This window comes from Ranitomeya imitator, chromosome 1, assembly GCF_032444005.1.
Source record: "Ranitomeya imitator isolate aRanImi1 chromosome 1, aRanImi1.pri, whole genome shotgun sequence".
Lineage (NCBI taxonomy): Eukaryota > Metazoa > Chordata > Amphibia > Anura > Dendrobatidae > Ranitomeya > Ranitomeya imitator.
Window position 1 is genome coordinate 343,948,758 of NC_091282.1, and position 20,411 is coordinate 343,969,168.

Genomic DNA, 20,411 nt, shown 5'->3' on the forward strand with positions numbered 1-20,411 from the left:
CATTGTGATACAATGCAATAAGACACGTCTCAAGTCTGATATCAATAAATCAATAATTTATTCATCTAAAAAAAGTGTGTAAAAGTATAGACCTTTTGTTCACAAGGTATATATGAAGCACATTTATATTGAAGAACCATTAACTCTCAACTTCTGTTTATTTTTTTTTTTCCATTGTTTTTTTTTTTTTATCAAAGTCTTTCTGAATGTGAGGTACCAGAGGCAGGATTAAAATTTCTTTTGGAACTCCAGAAAAGTTTTCCTCCTTTCATGTGTTTCTGGCAGGGCTTCATTTCCCATATTCAGGTTTGTTTTTTTTTTCTTTTTACGGCTATTTATAGATATTTGTAAATGTGTGTATATATAATATTTATATTTATATATATTTATATATTTTTTATATAAAATGGAAAAAAAACAGCCAGTAAATGCTTTAAAAATTAGTTCATTGAGAAATGTACAACTTTTACAATTTTTTTTTTTTTTTTAAAAAGTGATATATATTTCTATGTACAAATACATTATTCTTTAATCTTTGTCACAGATCAGATTTTTTTTTTCCCTTCCAGAACTGGCAAAAACTTTACACGTCTGAATTTGTCAGAAATTTAGAACATCTCCAATGAAAAGTAGAATGGATGTCTGTCGATGTGCAAATGGCATCCTTAGCTTGTTCTGTGTCATAGTTTAAATAAAACAGCCATTTCCTTCTCCCGTCTCCATGCTAAAACCAAATACTTCATTAAATAGTAAATGATGATAAAAAAATAACACATAAATAGCTAGAAAGGATATATGGATTTGACAAAAGAGCTGCCTGAATATTTCATGCTTTGTATTGGATTGCCACTGAGCTTCGTCTTATGCAGTATTATCTACAGCCTTCGGAGTAGACGTGTGGATTGCTTTCATATGCGCGGTACATGAAACCTTCAGAGTATTGTGTCAGCTTCTCCATTAAGCCAGCCACATCAGCTAGGATTTCTGTTTTGGCAAGTTGACCACTCTCACCTAGTCAGGCCAGACAAACAAACTTGTAGGTTCACTTGTTCAATTCCCAATGGTAGGGTTCTTGTCCCAGGGCAGTTGCTTTAAGAGGACTTTATTGTGTTGCACAACAATGGCAATTCAGTGTGAACACAACATGCTGCCGTCATTGAGATGCATAAAAATACACCTAGACCTCTACAATATAGATGGGACTTAAGGCCCCGTCACACATAGCGACGCTTGAGCGATTCCGACAACGATACGACCTGTCAGGGATCGCTCAAGCGTCGCTATGTGGTCGCTGGTGAGATGTCACACAGTGCGATCTCCCCAACGCAGCGATGCGGCGAACTGTAGCGACCTGTAGAACGATGCTATTTCATGATGATTCAATGGGACGTCCTGTCAGCGAGGTCGTTGATAAGGTGTCAAACACAGCGATGTGTGCTACCCAGCGGGACCTCAACGATCAAAAAATGGCCCAGGCCATTCCGACACGACCAGCGATCTCACAGCAGGGGCCTGGTCGCTGCTACGTGTCACACATAGCGAGATCGCTACTGAGATCGCTGTTGCGTCACAAAACTTGTGACTCAGCAGCGATCTCGCTAGCGATCTCGCTGTGTGTGACGGGTGCTATACCCAATCGCCAGGGAGAGCATACTGATGCTGCATTGTAAGGTCTTAATGTAGATTGGGACTAATACTGGATTATTGGAGATGATCTGTATCTTCACAATTTAAGATCTACAATACAAACGGAGATGTAAAATAAAAATACTATACCCACTGGAACGCCAAACTGGTTTCTTCGGAATTTTGCATGGTTGAGGCCTTCATGTGAATCTAACAACTCTCTATGTAACGAGCATGGTGTTTTATCATTAGGGGTAACAAGCCAAACGCTTGCATGGTACTGCTCAAAGATGCTGCAGCAATATGCTGGAGGAGGAGGCAGGGAGATTAGGTGTGAGCACCAACCCCTGACGTGTCCTCATGTCAGAGGACACCACGGTAGAAAGCATACCAACACGATGGGAGACTGTGGCAATAGTCAACCATTCTTAGCTTCACTAAGAAAAAGCAACAATACTAATTTCAGCAATGGATGACTTGTACGTGATATGGGCATTTGTATGGCTCGTAATATCCACCAGGCTTGTGATATGGGCATTTGTATGGCTCGTAATATCCACCAGGCTTGTGATATGGGCATTTGTATGGCTCGTAATATCCACCAGGCTTGTGATATGGGTATGTGTTTGGCTGGTATTAGCCATCAGGTACGTGATATGGGCATTCATATTGCTGGTATTAGCCATAAAGGCATTTATTATAGTGTGAATAAGGCCTGTGGAATGTACTTAACACCATTAGGAAAACACAGCTACCTGATTGTCACTTCCATGGAGTTCAGAAATAAATTGGTTTCTGACACGGCATCAACACTGAAAATCTGATTATGTGGCCTTAGCTTTGGCTACCGCATATACAGAATAATCATATACTTAATGGGGAACACTGACAGGTTTGGCACAAAATAACTTCCTATGGTCAGAAGGCTGCCAGTGAACACATTCAGCAGAGTGGGTTAGAATCAAACTGAAGCTGGATATGTAACACCGCATGCATGAATTGGTGACATTTCTGGCCTATAGGAGAAGAGCAGGCTGATGTAGTGGCAGAGAAGGGCTTTGGGAAGCTGATACAATAACCGAGCCGAACATGGTGCTGTAAAGACTCCTGTGCCTGTACTATACGTACTGGTCATGGATTCTGCAGTGCTGCACTCTGTGTGTGTGTGTGTCAATCTATCTGCTTTATTAGTGAATATTTCACTGTATTGTTCCTCATCAAAGCTGCAGACAGCTTTGCTCTATTGCTGGATTGGCAGGCTCCTTTGAAGTTGTCTGACTCCTACCATATATTGTTCAGCAGGAATAAATTTCCCTGACTTGCTTCCACTCATATTTCTTACAGTGAGAAGAATGAATTTGCTTGTATCGTTATTACTTAGTGTATATGTTTTGTTGCACAGAAAAAAAGTGTTCCAGATGAAGTGTATTTCCTCCATGCAACAGGTCCAACAGCAGACTTTAAACACGGCAATCACAGGGCACTCTGAATGTTGGTCAAGGCGGGATGAATGTACTCAGAGAATGTCCATGACCATGTTATACATTTGCGTGAGCACCGTGAAGTGAACAGGTAGGCATGACGTTCGGTCCTGAGTAGCTGGGTTACACGTCAACCATGAGAGGGCGTTGTACTGCTCAAGCACAAACCTACACAAGTAGAAAATGACATAATATAACTACAAATACAACATGTATCAAATACAAGTGTGCATACAGTAAGGCCATTGTCTTTCTACTGTAACTGTATGAAGGGAGGTAAAGTTACCTTAGTACATCCGATGTGGTTTTGGAATCCAAAGGATGAGGAACACGTTGTGAAGTGCGAGCAGGTATGAGGTCATCATTTTGAGATATAGAAATATGATGATGTAGTGAAGCCTGTAATCAGCAAACAGTCTAGTTATTTATATGAAAACCCAACAGAAAAACATTCATACAGAGTCATGACATTATGTAACTATTGCATAATACATATACTATTACATATTACGGGCCTCTTTATTCCTCTTTTTCCCTCAGCATTTGAGTACATGGAAAATATGCTTTTCTAAATCCTTATTTCATCAATGGTCTTAAGTCCTAACAAAACCTGGAAAACAAAGGTGGCGTTATTACCTTTAAAAATAAGGGACATTGGTTTTGCGCTTGTGGGCACGAAGACCAAAACCATTCAGGCAAGTTTTCTGCTTTGGCTGTGGAGACATAGTAACCAAGAGCCAAAGGCTGTTGCTTCAGTTCTTCTGGAGTTTCCCTAGAAAGAAGTCTCTCTCCTTGACCCTAAAATGAAAATAAAAAACCACAAGTGAGTAAAGATGGAAAACCACTCGTGCACAACCAGCCAATTGGCACGTATACCTTATAGAAATCGATTCATTTCAGCACAACCACTATAATCTCTTTATGGTGCATTAGCTTTGGGCGTAATCACAAGTGTGCATGTGTTCTAAATGGGGAGAGAGCGGAAGCAGATGTCAGATTCCTCCCCTCTGTTGGTGGCCATTGGATATACCCACACACATCAGATGGTCAGACAGTGCCACTGAAATGTCTCTAATGTATATGGCCAGGTTAGATCACTAACACGAGAACATGAGTAATAGCAGACTGTCTATATTGCAAATTAGTTACCTTCCTGCGGTTAAACCTGCACACTGACTAAACACGTTATCCACTGTATAATCCCTTGGGAGAACCTACAGCACTCACTGCTGCAGGTTTTGTACTCTCCAAGAAGAGACTTAGCACTTTACTTCTTTGTTTGAAAAGTTACCAGTAGCCCTGACCAAATTACCTTTCAGTGAACAGCAATGGCGTGCATACGTTTTAAAAGCACCTACACAGACTGGTATATTAGGTACTAGATTTGAGCAAAAAAAAAAAGGTTCACAGGACCTTGGTGCATTGGCCACATCAGTAGTCGGTGGCTGCTAGACCTGCACATCTTTTTACTTTATTGGTTAGGTTTTATAAATCATTTCGAGAAATCCCATTTTAGAGACAATGGTTTCCCAAACATACCCGACTATGTTGGAAGTGCGAGCCACCTCCAATGCCTGTTGGAGATCCTGGGGAGGAGTTTGGAGGAGAATGTAGATTCCCTTGGATTAAAATTCCTAGGTCATTTTCCATGTCTGGCATGTCCGGGAATGGCAGATCAAACATATCATCTGAAATAACATAGTTCACCAGAATTTAGAACAAGATCTTCATGCAGATCGAATCTGATTACTTTTATACAAAAAAAAAAAAAAAAAACTTAAGTAAATGTCCTAAAAGGGGGAATATAACAGACCTAGAACAGGGAAGCACAACCAGCCTACTGGGTGCCACTTGCGGCCCTCAATGCCTTTCTTTGCATCCTTCGACTATCTAGTTACACACAACCTTGACAGTGTCTGGCGGCTGCAATCAGAGCAGTGTCAGGTAGCACTGTAAGGATTGCTAACTATTAATAGTCCACGTTGTATAGGTTAGGAGTCAATGAAGTAAAGAAGTGGTCATGTATGAATGCTGCCATAATTATTGTATCTCATGGGAGAAGCAAAATACTCGACTGCAACAGCAGCTCACAGAAAACTGAATCCATGGTCTCTTCCTTTCGGCAGAGTGAATGGTAAAGAGGAGCTCTATGTTCATGATAGGTGGGAGTCCTAAAAACAGAATGAGCACCTATTAAATATTGGTCTTGTGATCTTTTAGTGTGACCCATGGGGTTGATGTAATCTGACAATGTAGCCCTTAAGGTACCGTCACACTTAGCGACGCTGCAGCGATACCGACAACGATCCGGATCGCTGCAGCGTCGCTGTTTGGTCGCTGGAGAGCTGTCACACAGACCGCTCTCCAGCGATCAACGATGCCGGTAACCAGGGTAAACATCGGGTAACTAAGCGCAGGGCCGCGCTTAGTAACCCGATGTTTACCCTGGTTACCATCCTAAAAGTAAAAAAAACAAACACTACATACTTACCTACCGCCATCTGTCCTCCAGCGCTGTGCTCTGCACTCCTCCTGTACTGTCTGTGTGAGCACAGCGGCCGGAAAGCAGAGCGGTGACGTCACCGCTCTGCTTTCCGGCTGACCGACGCTCACAGCCAGAACAGGAGGAGTGCAGAGCACAGCACTGGAGGACAGACAGCTGTAGGTAAGTATGTAGTGTTTGTTTTTTTTACTTTTAGGGTGGTAACCAGGGTAAACATCGGGTTACTAAGCGCGGCCCTGCGCTTAGTTACCCGATGTTTACCCTGGTTACCAGTGAAGACATCGCTGAATCGGTGTCACACACGCCGATTCAGCGATGTCTGCGGGGAGTCCAGCGACGAAATAAAGTTCTGGACTTTCTTCCCCGACCAGCGACAGCACAGCAGGGGCCTGATCGCTGCTGCCTGTCACACTGGACGATATCGCTAGCGAGGACGCTGCAACGTCACGGATCGCTAGCGATATTGTCTAGTGTGACGGTACCTTTAGACCAAGAAAGGTTGTGCGCCCTGACATATTAAGAAACAGATCAAAATAAACCAGTGTACGATGACTAGTGGTGACCGCTAGCTACATCAGTGTAATGAAAACTACAAAGTAATGGCAAACATAGGTTAATGGTCACCTCTTTGATGGGCACAATTAATGACAGGAATGTCAAAGGAAAAGGATCATTAACAGTTATGTACAACACTGGTGCGGAGTATAATGAAGTATTCACAAATGTTTAATGGCTAATTTAGCAAATTGCTCTGAAGGGCAAATGAAAAACATTAGCTGGGTAGTGCAACAAAGAGCCAGCCATTTTCTAAAAAGCAAATTACATTTTAACAGTTTAAGTCATGCTACATTTAGCTGTAAAAATAAGGAAGAACACAAAACAATAGGATCATTTCTATTTTTTTATTTAGCAGTGTCACACTGCTGATCTTACAGGGTGGGCCTTAAACATCTGCATATTGTGGCAGAGCTGCTGCATCTGGAGGATTCTTATGGAGTACAGCATTGACCAGAATTTCAGTCTTGTATGGCTGACAGTAGCATAACTGTAGGAAGATCCTTTTCCTTTAGGCCGATTGTTTGTGAAAACCCGAGATAGGGAGTTACAATCTGGCATAAAACCCAAAGACCCGTCACTGCCTGCGGTACCTGTGCTCAGGTGCATATAACTCAGGCAGGGTGTGACTAGCTAGCCATGTCTCGTCTCACAGCCACTCACCGTTATTAAATCCATCTTCATGTGGATAATGACTAGGAGCAACCTGGACTGTAGCTGAAGTAGGAAATACTAAGATGTGGGTGCAAGATGCGTCCTGTGGGGTGCTGAGCTGTGAGGACTGCAGGTTCAAGGTTGTGCTGCGACCGAAGACAGATCCCATGGTAACTGCATCTGTGGGGGAAATGGGTCACAATCAGGCTGAACCTCACATGAACATAGCAGAGCAATGGCCGCCAAAATATATAGCTACAAAGAAAAGGGATGCAATGAGAAAATAAGCCGCCTAGAACTAGAAGATCCTTTAACCCCTTCACCCCCGGAGTTATTATTCCATTTTGTCTTTATTTATTCCAAGATCCATAACATTTTTTTTTATTTTTTCATGAACATAGCCTTATGAGGACTTGTTTTTTTTGCAGGACAAGCTGTACTTTTGAACATCATCATTCATTTTATCATGTCATGCACTGGAAAACAGCAAAAAAAATTCCAAATGCCTTGAAATTGCAAAAAAAAAAAAAAAAAAAAGTGCAATTTCAAAATTTTGGGGGATAGGTTTTATTTAACATGTTCACTGTCCAGTAAAAGTAGCCTGGTAACATGATTTTCCAGGTCTGTACAGTCATGCAGATACCAAACGTGTGTACGTGTGTGTGTGTGTGTGTGTGTGTGTGTGTGTGTGTGTGTGTGTGTGTGTGTGTGTGTGTGTGTGTGTGTGTGTGTGTTTGTGTGAGTGTGTGTGTGTGTGTAGAAAGAGTGTACAGATAGGACAGCAAGGGGCACAGTTGATTCTTTTTGTGAGATAAAGCATTTCCCTGCCTGTTTTTAAAAAGATATATTGAGTAAAATGAACTTTGTTCATGGGACAACCCCTGGTGAAATAAAAAAAATTGTATAAAAAACCCCCCACACTTTTGCTTGTGTCAATTGTCAGGATATAGGGTTGTGTGAGGGCATTTTTTTTGCACCCTGAGCGGACTTTATTTTACTGATAGCATTTTGGGGTAGATACAATGTTTTGATTGCCTATTCTATTGCAATGTTACAAAAAAAAAAAAAAAGGAATTCTGGCATTTTGATTTTATCTCATTATGCAGTTTACTGATCTGACTAATTTAGTTTATATTTTGATAGATCGGACTAAAAAGGGTCTTATTTCATATTTTTTTTAAAATAATCTTTACTGTACTTAAAGTGAACCTGTCACCAGGTTTGGCCGATATAAGATATGGCCACTGCCTTTCAGGGCTTATCAACAGCATTCTATAATGCTGTAGATAAGCCCCTGATCTGATCTGAAAGATAAGAAAAATAACTTTTATTATACTCACCCAGGGGCGGTCCGGTCTGGTCCGATGGGTATCACAGGTCCGGCGCCTCCCATCTTCTTATGATCGCCACCCTCCTGCTTGCTTCATGGCTCCCCAGCATCGCGCTCCTGGACAGGCGTATTTTGTCTGCCCTGTTGAGGGCAGAAGAAAGTACTGCAGTGCGCAGGCGCCTGGAAAGGTCAGAGAGGCCCGGCGCCTGCGCACTGCAGTACTTTCCTCTGCCCTCAACAGCGCAAATCAGTACACCTGCGCAGGAGCATGAAGCCGGGAGCCATGAAGCAAACAGGAGGGTGGCGATCATAAGAAGATGGGAGGCGCCGGACCCGAACCTGTAACACCAATCAGACCGGACCACACCCGGGTGAGTATAATAAAACTTATTTTTCTTATCTTTCAGGTCGGATCGGGGGCTTATCTACAGCATTATCGAATGCTGAAGATAAGCCCTGAAAGGCAGTGGCCATATCTTATAATCGGCCAAACCCAGTGACACGGTTTCCTTTAAATAGTTCCCTTAGGGGACTTGAAGCTGCTGTCGCCTGATCGCTTATGCTATACATAGCAGTGCATCAGCAGCGGAGGTCTTCAGCAGACCTCTGTTTGTCTGGGCAACCCATCAGCACACCACAATCGCATCAGCCATCATCTGCCATGAAGATGCGAACCTGCATTAAAGTCAGGAACATGACATACGATGAAAAGTTCATCATATGTTGTGAAGGGGTTAAAAACCAGAACAGTAAAAGCAATACAATACTGTAATAAAAGAGTCATTGATTATTTTAGCATGCTAAACTGCTGCAAACTATAGGTCTCCCTTTTTTACATACATTATCAATACATAAACTGGAGGATTCATCGCTTAATTTGGGAGTTTATTTTTACAAATGGGAAAAAAAAAGTGAAAAAAATCTATAAGAATTTTATGCTCAGGAAAATATTACCATTATTGGATGCATGAGAACGAGGATTTACAGACGTTTGTATTCATTTACACAATGTAATGCAGTGAGGGACTTTTACCTGGCATCACATTAAATGACCCTTGTGGCTCCATGGCTACAAGGCAGGCACTCCGAATAGATGGCGAGTCTGCGGCAGATATACCACACATCCTACATGCTTCTTTTAGCTGACGGCTAATGTTCTGTAGTGAGCATTCTCCCAGCAAAATACTCCAGTCTGCAACACACATTTAAAGTATTAAAATGGAGAAAAAGAAAATCATATATTGTTTATCACCATACATGATATCACATTGAACCACATACCTTTCAGCTCACCATGGCCCAGTCTTCCCAGGCGACCAATGACCACTCTCCACGGCAAGGAGGTCATCTGCAATAGCCCCACACACCACTCCCACAATTTTTGCAGTCCAATTTTCCGTGCTGAAACTTTGCTTCTTCGGAACCTGAGAATATAGAGACAATAACTGCACTATAAAATCCGTTACAGTAACAAGGAGATAAAAACTGTAGCCCTAGATTAGAGACTTGTTACCACAGGGCAGCCCTGCGACTTACAGAAGGAAGCACAGCTATCCGAGACTGATCTGGAAAAAGCCTTTTGATAAATACAGAATTTCACATAAAATACCCTAGCAGTAAAATACAATATGCTTACATATACTGCCAACATTCATTACTAAATAGAACTCATTACTACTGGAAGGCAATGACTATGGTTATTACCTATTGGGCACATGGATATTCACTACACAGGTCTCCAGGAGCTCTCCCTGTAAATCAGTGCAAGAAGCCAGGAGCCAGCGCTGGTCGTGGGACAAGCAATATCCCACAAATAATACGTTGTACTTCTGGCCAGCCTCGCCAAATGTTTCTCCCTGTTCTGTTGGCTTGTCCTTTGTAGGAGCAAGCAGAAATGGTGGCGAGTAGAGTTGCCCTGGAATTGGATGCTGTAGAGATAAAAATGATAAGAAAAAACAATGAAAATAGATTGCAACATAAAAAGCTCCTTGCACTTAAGTAAATGATAAGCCACAATCCCACATATTAATAATTTCTATTTTGCCTCCAGCATTCAGTCACTACCTAATATGCAACACACCTAGCAGATATTCCACACAAGGAGAATAGGCCAGGAGGTAACACTCCAGGTTTGCTTGTAGTGTGAGCACCAGTTTTAGTGGTTTTCTTGCTCTTTAGCCCCTTCATGACCTCAGCTTTTTTCAGTTTTGCGTTTTCGTTTTTCTCTCCCCTCCTTCCCAGAGCCATAACTTTTTTTTTACTTTTCCATCAATATGGCCATGTGAGGGCGTATGTTTTGCGGGACAAGTTGTACTTTTGAACTACATCATTGGTTTTAGCATGTCGTGTGCTAGAAAATGGGGGGAAAAAATCCAAGTTCGGTGAAATTGCAAAAAAAAGTGCAATCTCACAATTGTTTTTTGTTTGGCTTTTTTGCTAGATTCACTAAATGCTAAAACTGACCTGCCATTGTGATTCTCCAGGTCATTACGAGTTCACAGACATCAAAGATGTCTAGGTTATTTTTTAGCTAAGTGATAAAAAAAAAATCCAAATTTTGCTAAAAAAAAATAAATAAAAAAATATTGAGTCATTTTCCGATACCCGTAGCGTCTCCATTTTTCGTGATCTGGGGTTGGGTGAGGGCTTATTTGTATGCCGAGCTGACGTTTTTAATGATACAATTTTGGTGCAGATACATTCTTTTGATCGCCCGATATTGCATTTTGGTCGCAGTGACCAAAAAAAAACGTAATTTTGGCATTTCAAATTTTTTTTCTCACTACGCCGTTTAGCAATCAGGTTAATCCTTTTTCGGGCGATTCCGAATGCGGCGATACCAAATATGTGTATGTTTGATTTTTTTTAATTGTTTTATTTTGAATGGGGCAAAAGGGGGTGATTTAAACTTATATTTTCTTATTTTTTAAAACTTTTTTTTTTTTTTTTACTTTTGCCATGCTTCAATAGTCTCCATGGGAGACTAGAAGCTGGCACAACTTGATCGGCTCTGCTACATAGGAGAGATCGGCTCACAGCAATCCAACATCAACAACCATAGAGGTCAGCGATTGACAGCAGCATTTAACTAGTTAATAGCGGCGGGTGGATTGCGATTCTACCTGCCACTATTGCGGGCACATGTCAGCTGTACAAAACAGCTGACATGTCCCGGCTTTGATGCGGGCTCACCGCCGGAGCCCACATCAAAACGGGGGGTTTCTGACCTCAGACGTACTATCCCGTCCGAGGTCAGAAAGGGGTTAACCCCTGTAGGATATAGCAAGTGATATTTTTCCAACCCACATTTCAAGAGCAATAACTTTTCATTCCATGATAGAAATCCACAGGGGTAAAAACGCATGAAATTTGCACAGAATCAGCAGTAAATCCACACAAAATCCTCAAGAAAAATGCATAAAATCTGCACCTGTGTTTTCTGCCAAGAGATGCCAATCCACAGAGAAAATTCCTGAGGCTAATCTGCATCGTGTGCACATACCCTTAGTAGTATGGGGGATTTGGATGTTTCGCCCCCAGCAGTTCACCCACGGGTACACTTTGCACTTGCACCCCGTTTTGCCCCAGAATTTTGTGTTTGGATGTTTCGCCAGTTTGTCCTTGTGGTTCATGAATTCCCGTCAGTCATCAATCCACATGTCACAAAAGTACTGTACCGAGTGCTGCACTTTTGTGACATGTTAAATCAACTGTTTCCATCTGACATCACGGAGAACCGCTAGACTGCACTCCATGACCCAAGGAGCTGCAGCTGCGACAGGTAAGTATCATCCTGGGGGCGAAATGTGCGTGGGTGAAATGTACCTGGGGCCAACATCCTATAACCGTAGTATGGTGCTTGATAAGACAATACGTTCCCCCAATCTAACAATGATGGCCTTGGGTAATAATGGGACATTAATTTAAAAAACTGTAACCACAAAGGGAAACCAGTCATGCAACTTATGAGAGCACAAATACAGACCGGTATATCTTTCTCTGGAACGCTTTTAAACAAAATAGATTTCCGAACCATCTGTAGATGCCGCTTTTATTAAAGAAAAAAAAAAAGTGAGCAGCCACAGACAGAAGAGGTTACTAAATATAATTTATTAACAAAAACGTCCCAAACTGTCTTCAATGTCAGCACAAATGACTCCACTTTCTAGCAAAAGTGTAATGCAAATTTCTAGGATGTGAGATCCTGGCACGCAGAATGGTATACCTTCTATGGCTGCATTTGGGTCTAACTATGACATTTCTGTTTTGGTGAAACAAGTGCGGTTTGCACTTTAACACAAAGTTACTTTATCAGTAACACACTACTATAGCTGTGTTAACGAGCAAACAGAGCTTGTTTCGGCAGACCGCTCCCATGCAATGTTGTGGAATCCAACAACCCAGAAGTTAGGACCCAACTATCGCTAGAAAGTCAGTCCCTTTTCGCTGCCATTGGAGACGGTTCAAAACATTTTTGTTAATAAGTGCTAAATAGTAAAGTCATCTGTTAGTGGCTGCCCACTGGTTTCTTATGTAAAAAGGGCAGCCACTGACAGGCGACAGCAACTAACTCAACACTTTAGAATTACTTTATTTGTCCCTGCTTGAAAAATAACCTCTCTCCACAAATAGGAGCTGACAAGTCCCTAATTACCTCAGAGTTCTTCAATACTGTATTCATGGCAGCTGCAGGACCAAAGCCAGTAAGTGGCTTGATGGGAATCTGGGATGCAACTGGCCGCTGACACTGGCAGTATACTGAGAAAGCTAAAGACTTCAAGTGCTGGATGTAGGAGACAGTTTCATCATTAACTGTCTGCAGCAGATACCGACATGGCACCACCTGAGAGGGGAGAAATTGCACACAAAAAACAAACAAAAACAAATTAAACACAAAGACACAAACAAAACAAAAAAGGACAAAATTCAGGCAGGATAGATTTGTAAATGTGACGATAATAAAATATTATATATATCAATACTATAATACATGCAAGGACCAAAAAAGTTACAAGATTACATTCAAGATAATTTTGTACCTGTAGCTTACTTTAAAGCATTCTTGAGTTTGTTTATTCTGACTTTGAACGTCAGATGTGAAACGTGCATCTGGTGTGTTCGGAGAGTGAGCCGTTGTACCGTGCTGCTACTACAGTGTGTACTCTTGTTCCACCACGTTTTCTCTCAGCATATTACTGTCCTCTAAACATGCCCTGTATATTTGACTTGTAAGTACAAATTTATTACCCACCTTGGTTGTGTGCTTTTTACATATTTCCTTGCAATCTGTGTTTTTTGTGACTTGTGCCATTTATTCACATTATGGTGGTTTTATCTGTCAGTTCTCCCACTAATACACAAATATATCTGTGTCTATTGTGTAGTATGTGTATTACTACAATATAAAATCAATTGACAAAATGAACACATAAGAGTGTGACAATAGTAATCCTACCTGCAGGATACAGGCAGCACGAAGTGGTTCCGGTAAAATTTCCAGCATGTCTGTAAAACAGCGAATTAGACCCAGCAGCCAGAAGTTTCCTGTGTGAGAGTCGTCATCTGATGTGTATGTAAAAGGATCCACCATGTATATGACAACAGTTGGGGATAACGTCACACTTGCAGCTGACTCAGCCACTGTTGGAATCCCAATTTTCTCTCTTTCAGTTGTACTAAGAATTAAAAAAAATAAACAAACATGTACGTTACATGTATTCATAGACCGGAATAACACAAATTAAAATTTTAGGGGTCATATATTGAAGGAGTTGTCCACAACAGGACAATCATTGCTTAACCCCTTTACCCCCAAGGGTGGTTTGCACGTTAATGACCAGGCCAATTTTTACAATTCTGACCACTGTCCCTTTATGAGGTTATAACTCCGAAACGCTTCAACGGATCTTAGCGATTCTGAGATTGTTTTCTTGTAACATATTGTACTTCATGATAGTGCTAAAATTTCTTCGATATAACTTGCGTTTATTTGTGAAAAAAACGGAAATTTGGCGAAAATTTTGAAAATTTCACAATTTTCCAACTTTGAATTTTTATTCTGTTAAACCAGAGAGTTATGTGACACAATATAGTTAATAAATAACATTTCCCACATGTCTACTTTACATCAGCACAATTTTTGAAACAAACTTTTTTTTTTCAAGGAAGTTATAAGGGTTAAAATTTGACCAGCAATTTCTCATTTTTACAACCAAATTTACAAAACCATTTTTTTTAGGGACCACCTCACATTTGAAGTCATTTTGAAGGGTCTATATGGCAGAAAATACCCAAAAGCGACACCATTCTAAAAACTGCACCCCTCAAGGTGCTCAAAACCACATTCAAGAAGTTTATTAACCCTTCAGGTGATTCACAGCAGCAGAAGCAACATGGAAGGAAAAAATTAACATTTTACTTTTTAGTCACAAAAATGATCTTTCAGCAATAATCTTTTTAATTTCCCAAGGGTAAAAAGAGAAAATGGACCTCAAAAGTTGTTGTCCAATTTATCCTGAGTACGCTGATACCCCACATGTGAGGGGGAACCACTTTTTGGGCGCATGGCAGGGCTCAGAAGGAAAGGAGCGCCGTTTGACTTTTTCAAGCTAAATTTGGCTGGAATTGAGATCGGACGCCATGTCGCGTTTGGCGACCCCCTGATGTGCCTAAACAGTGGAAACCCCCCACAAGTGACCCTATTTTGGAAACTAGACCCCCTAAGGAACTTATCTAGATGTGTCATGAGCACTTTTATCCCCCAAGTGCTTCACGAAAGTTTATAACGCCCGGGCGTGAAAAAAAAAATTCCTATTTTTTCCACAAACATGATCGTTTAGTCCCCAATTTTTTATTTTCTCAAGGGTAAAAGGAGAAATTGGACCCCAAAAGTTGTTGTCCAATTTGTCCTGAGTACGCTGATACCCCATATGTGGGGGGGACCACTGTTTGGGCGCATGGCAGGGCTCAGAAGGAAAGGAGCGCCGTTTGACTTTTTCAAGCTAAATTTGGCTGGAATTGAGATCGGACGCCATGTCGCGTTTGGCGACCCCCTGATGTGCCTAAGCAGTGGAAACCTCCCACAAATGACCCCATTTTGGAAACTAGACCCCCTAAGGAACTTATCTAGATGTGTCATGAGCACTTTTATCCCCCAAGTTATTCACGAAAGTTTATAACGCCCGGGCGTGAAAAAAAAAATTCCTATTTTTTCCACAAACATGATCGTTTAGTCCCCAATTTTTTATTTTCTCAAGGGTAAAAGGAGAAATTGGACCCCAAAAGTTGTTGTCCAATTTGTCCTGAGTACGCTGATACCCCATATGTGGGGGGGGACCACTGTGTGGGCGCATGGCAGGGCTCAGAAGGAAAGGAGCGCCGTTTGACTTTTTCAAGCTAAATTTGGCTGGAATTGAGATCGGACGCCATGTCGCGTTTGGCGACCCCCTGATGTGCCTAAACAGTGGAAACCCCCCACAAATGACCCCATTTTGGAAACTAGACCCCCTAAGGAACTTATCTAGATGTGTCATGAGCACTTTTATCCCCCAAGTGCTTCACGAAAGTTTATAACGCCCGGGCGTGAAAAAAAAAAATCCTATTTTTTCCACAAACATGATCGTTTAGTCCCCAATTTTTTATTTTCTCAAGGGTAAAAGGAGAAATTGGACCCCAAAAGTTGTTGTCCAATTTGTCCTGAGTACGCTGATACCCCATATGTGGGGGGGGACCACTGTTTGGGCGCATGGCAGGGCTCAGAAGGAAAGGAGCGCCGTTTGACTTTTTCAAGCTAAATTTGGCTGGAATTGAGATCGGACGCCATGTCGCGTTTGGCGACCCCCTGATGTGCCTAAACAGTGGAAACCCCCCACAAATGACCCCATTTTGGAAACTAGACCCCCTAAGGAACTTATCTAGATGTGTCATGAGCACTTTTATCCCCCAAGTGCTTCACGAAAGTTTATAACGCCCGGGCGTGAAAAAAAAAATTCCTATTTTTTCCACAAACATGATCGTTTAGTCCCCAATTTTTTATTTTCTCAAGGGTAAAAGGAGAAATTGGACCCCAAAAGTTGTTGTCCAATTTGTCCTGAGTACGCTGATACCCCATATGTGGGGGGGACCACTGTTTGGGCGCATGGCAGGGCTCAGAAGGAAAGGAGCGCCGTTTGACTTTTTCAAGCTAAATTTGGCTGGAATTGAGATCGGACGCCATGTCGCGTTTGGCGACCCCCTGATGTGCCTAAGCAGTGGAAACCCCCCACAAATGACCCCATTTTTGAAACTAGACCCCCTAAGGAACTTATCTAGATGTGTCATGAGCACTTTTATCCCCCAAGTGCTTCACGAAAGTTTATAACGCCCGGGCGTGAAAAAAAAAATTCCTATTTTTTCCACAAACATGATCGTTTAGTCCCCAATTTTTTATTTTCTCAAGGGTAAAAGGAGAAATTGGACCCCAAAAGTTGTTGTCCAATTTGTCCTGAGTACGCTGATACCCCATATGTGGGGGGGACCACTGTTTGGGCGCATGGCAGGGCTCAGAAGGAAAGGAGCGCCGTTTGACTTTTTCAAGCTAAATTTGGCTGGAATTGAGATCGGACGCCATGTCGCGTTTGGCGACCCCCTGATGTGCCTAAGCAGTGGAAACCTCCCACAAATGACCCCATTTTGGAAACTAGACCCCCTAAGGAACTTATCTAGATGTGTCATGAGCACTTTTATCCCCCAAGTTATTCACGAAAGTTTATAACGCCCGGGCGTGAAAAAAAAAATTCCTATTTTTTCCACAAACATGATCGTTTAGTCCCCAATTTTTTATTTTCTCAAGGGTAAAAGGAGAAATTGGACCCCAAAAGTTGTTGTCCAATTTGTCCTGAGTACGCTGATACCCCATATGTGGGGGGGGACCACTGTGTGGGCGCATGGCAGGGCTCAGAAGGAAAGGAGCGCCGTTTGACTTTTTCAAGCTAAATTTGGCTGGAATTGAGATCGGACGCCATGTCGCGTTTGGCGACCCCCTGATGTGCCTAAACAGTGGAAACCCCCCACAAATGACCCCATTTTGGAAACTAGACCCCCTAAGGAACTTATCTAGATGTGTCATGAGCACTTTTATCCCCCAAGTGCTTCACGAAAGTTTATAACGCCCGGGCGTGAAAAAAAAAAATCCTATTTTTTCCACAAACATGATCGTTTAGTCCCCAATTTTTTATTTTCTCAAGGGTAAAAGGAGAAATTGGACCCCAAAAGTTGTTGTCCAATTTGTCCTGAGTACGCTGATACCCCATATGTGGGGGGGGACCACTGTTTGGGCGCATGGCAGGGCTCAGAAGGAAAGGAGCGCCGTTTGACTTTTTCAAGCTAAATTTGGCTGGAATTGAGATCGGACGCCATGTCGCGTTTGGCGACCCCCTGATGTGCCTAAACAGTGGAAACCCCCCACAAATGACCCCATTTTGGAAACTAGACCCCCTAAGGAACTTATCTAGATGTGTCATGAGCACTTTTATCCCCCAAGTGCTTCACGAAAGTTTATAACGCCCGGGCGTGAAAAAAAAAATTCCTATTTTTTCCACAAACATGATCGTTTAGTCCCCAATTTTTTATTTTCTCAAGGGTAAAAGGAGAAATTGGACCCCAAAAGTTGTTGTCCAATTTGTCCTGAGTACGCTGATACCCCATATGTGGGGGGGACCACTGTTTGGGCGCATGGCAGGGCTCAGAAGGAAAGGAGCGCCGTTTGACTTTTTCAAGCTAAATTTGGCTGGAATTGAGATCGGACGCCATGTCGCGTTTGGCGACCCCCTGATGTGCCTAAACAGTGGAAACCCCCCACAAATGACCCCATTTTTGAAACTAGACCCCCTAAGGAACTTATCTAGATGTGTCATGAGCACTTTTATCCCCCAAGTGCTTCACGAAAGTTTATAACGCCCGGGCGTGAAAAAAAAAATTCCTATTTTTTCCACAAACATGATCGTTTAGTCCCCAATTTTTTATTTTCTCAAGGGTAAAAGGAGAAATTGGACCCCAAAAGTTGTTGTCCAATTTGTCCTGAGTACGCTGATACCCCATATGTGGGGGGGGACCACTGTTTGGGCGCATGGCAGGGCTCAGAAGGAAAGGAGCGCCGTTTGACTTTTTCAAGCTAACTTTGGCTGGAATTGAGATCGGACGCCATGTCGCGTTTGGCGACCCCCTGATGTGCCTAAACAGTGGAAACCCCCCACAAGTGACCCCATTTTGGAAACTAGACCCCCTAAGGAACTTATCTAGATGTGTCATGAGCACTTTTATCCCCCAAGTGCTTCACGAAAGTTTATAACGCCCTGGCGTGAAAAAAAAAATTCCTATTTTTTTCCACAAACATGATCGTTTAGTCCCCAATTTTTTATTTTCTCAAGGGTAAAAGGAGAAATTGGACCCCAAAAGTTGTTGTCCAATTTGTCCTGAGTACGCTGATACCCCATATGTGGGGGGGGACCACTGTTTGGGCGCATGGCAGGGCTCAGAAGGAAAGGAGCGCCGTTTGACTTTTTCAAGCTAACTTTGGCTGGAATTGAGATCGGACGCCATGTCGCGTTTGGCGACCCCCTGATGTGCCTAAACAGTGGAAACCCCCCACAAGTGACCCCATTTTGGAAACTAGACCCCCTAAGGAACTTATCTAGATGTGTCATGAGCACTTTTATCCCCCAAGTGCTTCACGAAAGTTTATAACGCCCTGGCGTGAAAAAAAAAATTCCTATTTTTTTCCACAAACATGATCGTTTAGTCCCCAATTTTTTATTTTCTCAAGGGTAAAAGGAGAAATTGGACCCCAAAAGTTGTTGTCCAATTTGTCCTGAGTACGCTGATACCCCATATTTGGGGGGAACCACTGTTTGGGCGCATGGCAGGGCTCAGAAGGAAAGGAGCGCCGTTTGACTTTTTCAAGCTAACTTTGGCTGGAATTGAGATCGGACGCCATGTCGCGTTTGGAGAGCCCATGATGTGCCTAAACAGTGGAAACCCCCCACAAGTGACCCCATTTTGGAAACTAGACCCTCTAAGGAACTTATCTAGTTGTGTGGTGAGAATTTTGAACCCCCACGTGCTTCACTAAAGTATATAATGCCCAGGCGTGAAAATAAAAAATCCTATTTTTTCCTACAAAAATGATATTTTAGTCCCCAATTTTTAATTTTCCCAAGGGTACCAGGAGAAATTGGACCCCAAAAGTTGTTGTCCAATTTGTCCTGAGTACGCTGATACCCCATATGTGGGGAGGAACTACTGTTTGGGCACACGTTGGGGCTCGAAAGGGAAGTAGTGACGTTTTGGAATGCAGACTTTGATGGAATGTTCTGCTGGCATCATGTTCCATTTGCAGAGCCCCTGATGTGACTAAACAGTAGAAACCCCCCACAAGTGACCCCATTTTGGAAACTGTACCCCCTAAGGAACTTATCTAGTTGTGTGGTGAGAATTTTGAACCCCCACGTGCTTCACTAAACTTTATAATGCCCAGGTGTGAAAATAAAAAATCCTATTTTTTCCCACAAAAATGATATTTTAGTCCCCAATTTTTAATTTTCCCAAGGGTACCAGGAGAAATTGGACCCCAAAAGTTGTTGTCCAATTTGTCCTGAGTACGCTGATACCCCATATGTGGGGAGGAACTACTGTTTGGGCACACGTTGGGGCTCGAAAGGGAAGTAGTGACGTTTTGGAATGCAGACTTTGATGGAATGTTCTGCTGGCATCATGTTCCATTTGCAGAGCCCCTGATGTGACTAAACAGTAGAAACCCCCCACAAGTGACCCCATTTTGTAAACTGTACCCCCTAAGGAACTTATCTAGTTGTGTGGTGAGAATTTTGAACCCCCACGTGCTTCACTAAACTTTATAATGCCCAGGTGTGAAAATAAAAAATCCTATTTTTTCCCACAAAAATGATATTTTAGTCCCCAATTTTTAATTTTCCCAAGGGTACCAGGAGAAATTGGACCCCAAAAGTTGTTGTCCAATTTGTCCTGAGTACGCTGATACCCCATATGTGGGGAGGAACTACTGTTTGGGCACACGTTGGGGCTCGAAAGGGAAGTAGTGACGTTTTGGAATGCAGACTTTGATGGAATGTTCTGCTGGCATCATGTTCCATTTGCAGAGCCCCTGATGTGACTAAACAGTAGAAACCCCCCACAAGTGACCCCATTTTGGAAACTGTACCCCCTAAGGAACTTATCTAGTTGTGTGGTGAGAAATTTGAACCCCCAC

The 20,411-nt window shown here is 42.4% G+C and overlaps 1 protein-coding gene across 1 annotated transcript in view; it reads right to left on the minus strand.

Moving 5' to 3' along the window:
• Positions 1–429: 429 nt before the first annotated feature.
• Positions 430–20,411, minus strand: part of MED13L (mediator complex subunit 13L) — a 210,554-nt gene continuing 190,572 nt past the window's right edge. Inside the window, exons 22-31 of the mRNA XM_069759849.1 lie at positions 13,605–13,824; positions 12,804–12,992; positions 9,854–10,077; positions 9,431–9,573; positions 9,183–9,341; positions 6,829–6,999; positions 4,647–4,795; positions 3,744–3,905; positions 3,394–3,506; positions 430–3,275 (exon numbers count right to left, since the gene is read on the minus strand). Of these exons, the coding sequence (XP_069615950.1) occupies positions 3,143–3,275; positions 3,394–3,506; positions 3,744–3,905; positions 4,647–4,795; positions 6,829–6,999; positions 9,183–9,341; positions 9,431–9,573; positions 9,854–10,077; positions 12,804–12,992; positions 13,605–13,824 (1,663 nt within the window). The 3' untranslated portion in view covers positions 430–3,142. The remainder of the gene's footprint in view (positions 3,276–3,393; positions 3,507–3,743; positions 3,906–4,646; positions 4,796–6,828; positions 7,000–9,182; positions 9,342–9,430; positions 9,574–9,853; positions 10,078–12,803; positions 12,993–13,604; positions 13,825–20,411) is intronic.